Consider the following 10,230-nt stretch of genomic DNA (forward strand, 5'->3'; position numbering starts at 1 on the left):
TGCAATGAGTAATCACAGTAAAAAAAAATTAGCTTTGTCCACCAAGTGGCACTATAACAGGAAAAAACAGGAAAATGGCTATAACTACGCAATTGTTAGTCCGATTAACTTGAATACTGGCATACAGTGTCTTGGTCGAAGGTGCCATGAATGTCTATGAGGACCTTCACGTCTCTCAAAAAACATGGCTGCCATTGGCCAGTAAAATTTGAGGACCTGTTAGACCAGGTTAACGGAGGCCGATCAAAACGAAACTTGGTGGGCCTGTTTGGCTCTTGCCTCTAGTGGTCTGTGTGAAGTATGAAAGAAATCAGTCACCAGGTGGCACTACGTATCACACATAAACTATATTCATAGCATATGTTGAATCTCCTCATTCTCTATAACTTTGCCTTAAGGTCCTAGGTATTTCACTAAACCTCAAAACCACTGCAGTACAATTCTCTAGATTCTCTAGTTTTTTTAGGCCTAGACCCTAACACCATAGATGGCATAAAGCTCTTAATATTCTTGAACCCCGATAAATGCTGCTTGCAGCTTTAATTTTTAATGTAACTTTACAATCGATATTGATAACCTTTAGCACAGTATTCTGAATGATGATAATAATGGGATGCCACTGATAGCCTAACATACTAGCAGTTTATACTCAAATACGTTAATAAAGACAAAACTCTTTAGCTTATTTACAGATGAAACTGACCTGCAATTGAAGCCAAGAACAGGTCAGTGATGTTGTTACATTTCACTGCTTCTTCTGGCCGCTTTCTCTCTTTCATCGAGTCCCGCGCATCGGTTCTGTTCGGAACCATTCGACGGAAGCGCGGAACAGGCGCAGTGCTGCCAGTCAAGACTAACCAATTTATGATTTATTATCGATTTATTTAATGAAAAAAATCGGAAATTATCACTTTGGTAAATTAAGAAGGCATAAATATAAAATATTAATAATAATAGCCTAACTGAAAAAACAAAAAAACAAACAAAACAAAAAAAACGGAATTATCCCGGTGCTCCCGATGTCAAAGTCCGGGTCTGGTGGAGGATGTTAACTATGACAAGATGATTGACAGGTCAGTTTTCAGTGACAGGGTGTGTGTAACTATGCGACAGAGCAGTCTGTTAAAGATGCAATTGTATGACGTGATAGTATGTCTCAAAGCTTGAGTACTCTTCTACTACACACTCAAAAGTGTGTATTCTTTTTTGTTCACCAAAGAGTACATAATTTAAGGGCGTAGTATAAGTAGGCACATTGGGACCCAGCATTGCTAATTTCCAGGTAGGTGTGTTAAGGCAAGTTGGAGTTAAACTCTGCAGGACACTGGCCCTCCTGGACCGAGTTTGGAGACCCCTGATTTATTGTATTGTATTTGTTTTGTTTTCATGTTCCCTCATAATCTTTACTCAAAAACATTAACTTTCCCTCCCCCTCTAGCAACTTGTCACATTTGAGGTTGGATGGATACAATAATTTTTTCTTGTTCAAGGAGCTGTTTCACTCGTATAAATGTCACAATACAGAAGAAAAGATTATCAGAATTTCCTTAAATGAAAATTTACCCTAAATTGCATTTTTGTAGATACATTTTTTGTGACGATTCATTTAAAAAAAACATTAACTTTTGCTTCCATTTTTGAATGCAACACCGCACCTTAAAATCCAATTAACAACTGATGCATATATATATAGAACCAAGTACCCGCCCTACATTTTTTCTTTTTCGTTACACCTGGATATCCGTCACAATACATAGGAAAATATCTGACACTGTTTCCGTTTCATTGCGACTTTAAGAAACTTGTTGGAAACAGTCATTAATTTTCTAGTTCCGTTTGCTGCCTCTAGAAGTGCAGAAATGACAGTTAACAGTAACTAACAGGCAATCTCCATTTCTTTGAGAGACAGACTTCAGCAAATGTGAAGTGTACACTAGCAGTGGAGAGCACATGAGGAGCCCAAGACATTAACCACATCCATTATCTTTCTCTGCCTCCCTCTCTCACACACTGACTGTCTTTTAAAAAAAACATTAACTTTTGCTTCCATTTTTGAATGCAACACCGCACCTTAAAATCCAATTAACAACTGATGCATATAGAACCAAGTACCCGCCCTACATTTTTTCTTTTTCGTTACACCTGGATATCCGTCACAATACATAGGAAAATATCTGACACTGTTTCCGTTTCATTGCGACTTTAAGAAACTTGTTGGAAACAGTCATTAATTTTCTAGTTCCGTTTGCTGCCTCTAGAAGTGCAGAAATGACAGTTAACAGTAACTAACAGGCAATCTCCATTTCTTTGAGAGACAGACTTCAGCAAATGTGAAGTGTACACTAGCAGTGGAGAGCACATGAGGAGCCCAAGACATTAACCACATCCATTATCTTTCTCTGCCTCCCTCTCTCACACACTGACTGTCAGTACAGTACCAGCTAAAAATAAAGTAGTATCACTGTTTTTACATCTCCTCCCTATCTCATTCTTTTACTCTGACCTTCCTCATTGCCTCCTGAAGGTGAAGAGGCAGTCTACAGAAAGAATATCTTTATGAACCCAGGCATGATGTGATGTGGGTCTATGTGGATAACAGCAGAGGGATTATACAGATGTTGCGTGTAAATTCAGAGCTCTGGATTACCTCTGAACTGAGAGTAGGAGAGTAGGAGTTAACATCGTCACAGTGCCATGCTACAGGGTCGTACAGCAGTGTTTACTCGGTTGGTATGAAGGGGCGTCGTGGCCCAAGAGTGTGTGGCTGTGCATGCTTCTCTCAGAAAGTTTTGGCCAGGTGTGAGTGCTGCTTCAGACAGCAAGGTAAGAGATCCATTAGTTGCTTTGTCACTTTTTACATTTTTCTGAGTGTATTTGTATTTGTCTGGTTTGGTAGGCTTTGCTGTTTTTACAGGATGACTATTCTGAATATGTTCCCATACCTGATTAGACCAAAAGGATTAATTAACAATAAGATCTTAATTCATATTACACATTTTAGAGCTTGAAAACAAGTGTATTAATTATTACCATTGTTCTGTTGCTTCATCATTCGACCTGTAGTTTGTAAAAATGCTGAACCTGGATTGTCTATAGAAATGTATTATTGCTGATGCAATATGTGTGTGTGTGTGTGTGTGCATGTTTATGTGGTTTATGAGGACACACATTTGTATAATAACATGGGTATGACATAGGTATTACAATGAGACGGTGATTTATGAGGACATTTTCAGTGTCCCCGTAATTCAAAAGGCTTATAAATAATTCAGAATGATTTTTTATGAAAATCTAAAAATGCAGAAAGTTTCCTGTGAGGGGTAGGTTTAGGGGTAGGGTTGGTGTAGGGCAATAGAAAATACGGTTTGTACAGTATAAAAACCATTACGCCTATGGAGAGTCCCCATAAACCATAAAAACAAACCGGTGTCTGTGTGTGAATGGTTGTTGCAGGATTATGGTTATGCGGCCTTTAGAAACAGCTAATCCATATTCCACACAGAAAAAGTAGAATCCCATTCTCTCTCTCTCAAAATCTTTTTTTCCCTTCATGCCCTTCAAATAGTGCATGTTTCCCCCATTTTGCACATTAAAGCATTTAAACATGGGGGAAAAAACTATTTTAAGCTGTAACATCTGCTTATAAGGCAGAATCTCTTCCATATGCTGCCAGTTATATTTATGTTCCACCTTTCATGATTATGTGGAAAATTCAGCAAAAATAACTGCAAGATGAGTATTAGTGATGGAGCTGGAAATTCCCTTGCGATATATCAACCATATTACTCTCTGTTTCTCCTAATTCTCTCCTTATTCAATCATTGCACATATGTACTGCTATTCAGAAGTCTGGTGTAAGAGGGGTCATAAAACCAGTGATATCATGATTAGTTGTCATGGGGACCAGGGGGCCTGGTGTTTTGCAGAAATCCTGGCATCCAGTTTATTGAGTGAGGGGACTGTGACGATTTGTTAATCTAATGAATAATTGATTTGTTAAATCAAATAAAAATTAGTGTGTCAGATTGGTCAAGACGCTACAGCGCAGTAAAAATGTTTTAATAAAATAAATAAATAAATAAATAAAAATGCAACAGTGAGAAAGGTTTTCTTTAGCACAGTAAATTTTTTTAATTAAAAAATAAAATAAAATAAAATGCAACTGTAAAAGACTGTTAATTGGGAAAAATATCAATACTATGAATATTACTGTAACGTACTTCAAACTATGTTTTTTACTTTATAATTTATGATGAACATGTATAATATTTTAATAGAACAAAGATAAATGTTAATGGAAAAATAACATTAAAATTATAAATTAATAATACAAAAATAATAATAATAAATGAAGAAGAATGAAAAAAAAAACTTTTTATAACTGTCCAATGGTAATTTCGAAATAAAGGTCACTTCTGATGAACTTTAAGTCTTCTATTGCACTCCCTGTTTTATCGTTATAGTTGTTAGTACATCATCCAATCATTAGTCAAATGTTGCCAGCTGCCATTTTTTCTTCACCGTAAATATGAAAGCTGTATTTTCTTGTGTTAAGCACCAGGTTTTTTTGTTGTTGTTGAAATGTTGTTTTAAAGATTTTCTACTACATTCCCTTTCTCTCTCTCTCTCTCTCTCTCTAGAGTCATACACATTGACAGGGCTCAGCGATGCCTCTTTGCCTCCTGATACACCTTCAACCTCCGTCTCCACTGATGACCTCTCTCCGATCTCACCCGGCAACCATCAGCCTCTTTCCACTAGACAACCATCTACCACACCACAGCGCTCCATCAAGGCCCTCAAGAGATGGTTGAGCAGCCCAGTTCGAAAGCTTAGTCTGGGCAGAGGTGGCAAGGGTCGGAGGTCAAATGTCATTCAGAGCCCAGACGGGTCAGCCTATATGTTTCTCCCGCTCTCATCTACTCAAGGCCCATTGAGCCCAACGGAGTCCAAAAAACTGCCCCGCTCCTACAGATCTCTGGTATGGACATCATTTATACTATACCATTCAAAAGTTAGAAGTCAGTAAGATTTTTTAAAGAAGAAATTAATACTTTTATTCAGCAAGTATGCTTTAAATTGATCAAAAATGACAGCACAGGCTTTTGAATTGTTACAAAATCCTCAAAGGATCCTGAAAAAAGTATCACAGTTTCTACAAAAATATTAAGCAGTTTTCAAATGTATCACATATATCACAATGTTACTGTTTTTAACAAACAAATGCAGCCTTGGTGTTTTTTCTTTCAAAAACATTAAAAAACTCTTACCAATCCAAAACTTTTGAATGGTAATGTTTGTCACAGAGAAACGAAGTTATTTTTATATATTACACTAAAACTGTACACACTTTCTCTTTTTGTGGAATTCAGGACTGTGCTGAACTTTCAGGGCCAGCATCTCCTGACAGTCCCTATTACCCAAGATATCTAAATGATCTCCTGCAGGTAATACACAACACTGGACCGTACTGAAAATTTGTATACATAATTGCAGATTTGTGCTTGTGACATCTAATGAGTCCAATTTCAGAGGCATCAGTTTTGTGATGTGCATTCTGGGGAGAGAGTTCCCGACTTGACTGACGAGACACATGTACAGTCGCAGAGCCCAGAGGATGATAAGCAGGAGAGAAGAACTGCTTTAGAGAAAAGCATGTTGGTATTTGATTGATAGTGACCCAAACCCATTGTTTCTGGAAAACGATATTGTTTATAATCTTTCTCCAAATCTGGTGTACCTTATGTCTCATAGATATGTGCTGACAGAGCTGATAGAAACAGAGAAGCTGTATGTGGAAAATCTGGGGCTTGTAGTGGAGGTAACATATAAATGCATTCAGTCAGTAGATCTTACTCATTCATTCTTTTTAACTCTCATGTTCTCCTTTCTCCAGGGTTATATGGCTACAATGAAAAGTGTTGGGGTGCCCGAGTATTTGGTGGGAAAGGATAAAATTGTGTTTGGGAACATTCATCAGATCTATGACTGGCACAAAGAGTATGTCACCTATTGATAGGATCTGTGCCCATTGAGATGTGTAAACCTGACCTTCTTACAGCTGCTGCCTTTATTTTTATTTTGTCTCAGCTATTTTCTTGGGGAGTTGGAGAAATGTGTGAGGGAACCTGACCTGCTGGCACAACTGTTTATCAAACATGTAAGTCTATGTTTTATTTCCTTCTTGCAAGTTAAATTGCTGGTGATATAGTCAACATTAAATGCAGTAATCCATCTTACATAAATTGAAATGTATGTTAAGAAATTAATATCTCAGTGTGTTTTCCAGGAGAAGCGGCTCAACATGTATGTGGTTTACTGTCAGAACAAGCCAAAGTCAGAGCACATCGTCTCAGAGTACATTGAAACCTATTTTGAGGTAATTTATATTGAAATGAGGTCAAATCAGAATATAATTATAAGGCAGTGTTTACTCTTTGGTGTATGAGGTCAAGGTCTATGCCTGTCCTGTGCTCTTTCTGCATGTAGGAACTGAGACAACAGCTGGGTCACAGACTGCAGCTAAATGACCTGCTCATCAAACCCGTTCAGAGAATCATGAAATATCAACTGCTGCTGAAGGTGTGTTTGTGTGAGCTTGTAGACAAGTACATAGTCTTTTAAAATAGCTACTTCTTCTAATTGTGCATGATTTAAAAAAAAAAAACTTTTCTTGCTGTTTTGGGCCATAGTTGGACTCCAAAGGGGGAGCTTCAGCTACCTGGGTGTTACTTATTCAGATGTTACAGAAAAATGTGAAAAATAGTTTATCAGCTTAAAATTCTTCAAATAGACTACTGTTTGAAACTTTGGGGGTCCATAATATTTTTAAAGTTTTTGAAAGAAGTATCTTATACTAACAAAGGCAGAAAGTTAAAATATTGTAATAATTTAAAATAATTGTTATCTATTTTAATGTATTTTAAAACGTAATTTATTCCTGTGATGGCAAAGCTGAAATTCAGCAGTCATTACTCTAGTCTTTAATGTCACATGATCTTCAGATATTATTCTAAAATGCTGATTTGGTGCTCAAGTAACATTTCTCATTATTATCAGTGTTAAAAAACTTTGATACATTTTTTTTCAGAATTCTCTGATGAGTCTCTGATGAGCAAGTTCAAAAGAACAGCATTTATTTCTAATAAATATTTTGTTACATTAAATTAGCATTATATTGTTATGTCCTTACTGTTACTTTTGATCAATTTAATACATCTTTGCTGAAAAAGTATTAATTTCTTTAAAAAAAAACAACAACAAAAAAACACTGACCCCAAATTTTTTCATTGGTAGTGTACGCATTTCAGGGATTATCCTCAAATTTTAGTCATTGTTATAAATCTTATCATTGTATGTGCTGATACCAAGTAGCAACAATTGTTTTGTTGCTATATAGTGATTTGTAAGAAAATAAAATTGATCATGCCTTGTTGAACTGTTATATAGATAAAACTGGATCTTAAGTAAAAAAACAACAACACAGAAATGTTTAAGTCATCGCCCCATTTTCCATACATATTCTTGTCCTTCTTTATAATTTAAGGAGCTGAGCTAAAATGCCTGTCCATCTAATATTCTCCCTATATTCTGTGTTTATGTGCATTTATTTACAGGACTTCTTGAAGTACTACACTAAAGCAGGCAGGCAAACAGAAGATCTTGAGGTAGGTGCAGTCTGTACTGGCTTATAAGACTGAGCAAAAGAGAGTAAACTCATTCTCAGGTGACATACTGAATTATTATTCTGTCCTCTTTGTGTCCTCTTTGTGTCCTTATCTCAGAGGGCAGTAGAGGTGATGTCTTTTGTTCCAAAGCGATGTAATGACATGATGAATCTTGGAAGACTACAGGGTTTTGAGGTAAGATGAGACACAAATAAGCTGCAGAAATGTAAATGTTTACTTCACCTTGGACTGCTCCAGTATCCAAAATGAGCACAGCACGAGTCCATTATTTATAAAATAATTATCTATTTAGGCCATTTATGGTTAGTTTTATTAGCTCTCTTATACCTATATTTGAGGGTAAAAATGCACTTGAATGACTCGTGATTGATTGGGTTCATATAGGGTCAGCTTAGAGCACAAGGAAAACTCTTGCAGCAGGACACCTTCACATTCATTGAGAATGAGAACAGCATCCTCTCGCGTCCCAAAGAGAGACGGGTGTTCCTCTTCGAGCAACTTGTCATCCTCAGTGAGCCAATCGACCGCAAGAAAGGATTTTCCCTGCCAGGATACATCTATAAAAACAGCATCAAGGTGGGAAGCAGAAGAGAAAGTAAGAGATTGTAGGCCAAACAAATATGAGGGTAAATGTTTATTTCTACATTTGTATCTTTCATAGATTAGTTATTTGGGCATTGAGGATCATTGCCCAGAGGACCCATGTCGGATGGTGTTGACATCTCGTAATATTGATGGAAGCATGCAACGATTCGTTCTTCGTGCATCATCTCCAGAAATCATAATGACCTGGGCAAATGACATCATACAGATGCTGGAGACACAGCGCAACTTCTTAAACGGTATCATCATCATAATACCTTCCATGACCTTTCTGTGACCTTGCCTTAGAGCAGAATTCTTAATGGACACTGTTCTGTTTCATCTACTCTATCTCCCCTGTCATAGCCCTGCAGTCTCCCATTGAATTCCAGAGGAAAGAAATTAAATCTCTCAGCCTGGGAAAGAACTTGACAACTTCACCCTCACTGAACTCTGGCCTGCAACCTTTTAGCTCTGCCTCCATAGACCGCCAAGGTCTGCCCTGTCAGCGCTCCTGGAGTTCTTCACAACCTTCTATGCCTCATTGAAAGGTTAGAGTTTGCTGAATTGTTAAGTTCACTTATCAGAATTTGCTCATTAAAAGCCCAAAAACATAGAGTCCAGAGTTCCATCTTTTGTAGAGAACTGATATTTCATTTAAAGACTTATGATTTCACTCTGTTCCTTTAATTTTCAGCTTTCTGTCAGTCCTGTGAAGGCAGTTTCTCATCTTTCTCTTCCCTCAACTCATACAGTGGCCCATCTGTTACCCTCATGAGAACATTATAAAGAGGTAAAGGAAGACTTAGTCCATTTTTGAGTTAATTATGTCCGATAAAAGACTGAATTGATTTAATTATCCATTAAAACCGAATTATTCTTCTGACTGCCATTTCAATATAATAATTCACACAAACAAACTGTAAATCTATCACAACCTTCAATCTTTGACAATGTTAACAATTTGAGTATTTTACACCTACTAGATTACATTTTCTGCTACCATAACAAAAATTTAATGTATTGGACTGTATATGCAAAATTTTGTGTCACTGACAAGATCAAACTCATGAAAGATCGAATATGATCATAAAGATTATATTTGTAGCTACTGCTAATTCTATATTACTGAATGCAGAGGCTGAATTTAGGCATTTGACTTGTCAGGTACTGTAAATATCAGGTATGTGTACTTGATCCTTTTTGTAAAAAGACAGAATATCAAGCTATCCAATGTGTGTTACTATTTCTTATTTCAATGTAGATGTATTCATTAGCAGTTTATATTCACTGAATGACCCTAAAGAGTTTCATATTAAAAGCTGTCAATTAAAAGATTCTCAAGTTATCCCAGACTTCTCTGTCTATAGATTTACACAGCTCTTCAGGAAGACAGAAGACATGCCACAAAATGTTACCACCAAAGCCTTTATCTCATTCCATTCGACAACAAATGCTTTTTTCTTACATTTACAAAAAAGGAAAACACATTTTTTCCCCTTTTCCCCCTTTATATTTAAGGGACATTTGCATACTACATTTTGTTCTTTTAAAAGGGTCATATGATGCATATGATATACATTTTTCCTTTCTCTTTGGAGTGTTACAAGCTCTTGGTGCATAAAGAAGATCTGTAAAGTTGCAAAGACTAAAGTCGAAAACGAGGACGATATCTGCTTCTTCATGCCTGGAGCTGATCCGTGCTGGTCGATGAGGAAATACATCAACTTTGCTCTGTGGATCGCCGGATCGGCTTTCACCGTAGACAAAGCGGAGTCCAGCCCGGGGTCATCACATGTGGTTGCCGCAAGCCCACCGGCCACGCCGTTCTCAAGACTGCCCGCCTCTGCTCACTCAAGCCGGCCTCAGCATACTCTAGGCCACTGCTCACTCAAGGCCGCAGTGTGTGACACTGTTTCGTTGTGAAAGCGAAACTACTTTGTTTGGCCTTCCAAAAGAG

General features: G+C 37.2%; 1 protein-coding gene across 1 annotated transcript; it reads left to right on the plus strand.

The window, feature by feature from the left end:
- The first annotated feature begins 2,702 nt into the window (after positions 1-2,702).
- LOC107582829 (rho guanine nucleotide exchange factor 25-like) lies at positions 2,703-9,241 on the plus strand. Its single transcript, XM_016268852.1, has 15 exons — positions 2,703-2,823; positions 4,641-4,981; positions 5,373-5,447; positions 5,533-5,657; positions 5,755-5,821; positions 5,897-6,000; positions 6,091-6,160; positions 6,290-6,379; positions 6,490-6,582; positions 7,617-7,667; positions 7,785-7,862; positions 8,073-8,264; positions 8,350-8,530; positions 8,637-8,821; positions 8,968-9,241. Exons 1-14 carry the CDS (start codon positions 2,733-2,735, stop codon positions 8,816-8,818), a joined length of 1,740 nt encoding a protein of 579 aa, XP_016124338.1. The 5' UTR covers positions 2,703-2,732; the 3' UTR covers positions 8,819-8,821; positions 8,968-9,241.
- The last annotated feature ends 989 nt before the right edge of the window (positions 9,242-10,230 follow it).

The sequence above is a fragment of the Sinocyclocheilus grahami genome, unplaced genomic scaffold (genome assembly GCF_001515645.1).
Source record: "Sinocyclocheilus grahami isolate Dianchi unplaced genomic scaffold, SAMN03320097.WGS_v1.1 scaffold47.1, whole genome shotgun sequence".
In the NCBI taxonomy this organism is placed as follows: domain Eukaryota; kingdom Metazoa; phylum Chordata; class Actinopteri; order Cypriniformes; family Cyprinidae; genus Sinocyclocheilus; species Sinocyclocheilus grahami.

Bases quoted from the DNA above. Each gene is read 5' to 3' on its own strand.
- LOC107582829 (XM_016268852.1), top strand. From the start codon at position 2,733: ATGAAGGGGCGTCGTGGCCCAAGAGTGTGTGGCTGTGCATGCTTCTCT. The intron at 5,448-5,532 runs GTAATACACAAC...GTCCAATTTCAG, and splicing joins ATCTAAATGATCTCCTGCAG to AGGCATCAGTTTTGTGATGT. The intron at 6,161-6,289 runs GTAAGTCTATGT...TGTGTTTTCCAG, and splicing joins CACAACTGTTTATCAAACAT to GAGAAGCGGCTCAACATGTA.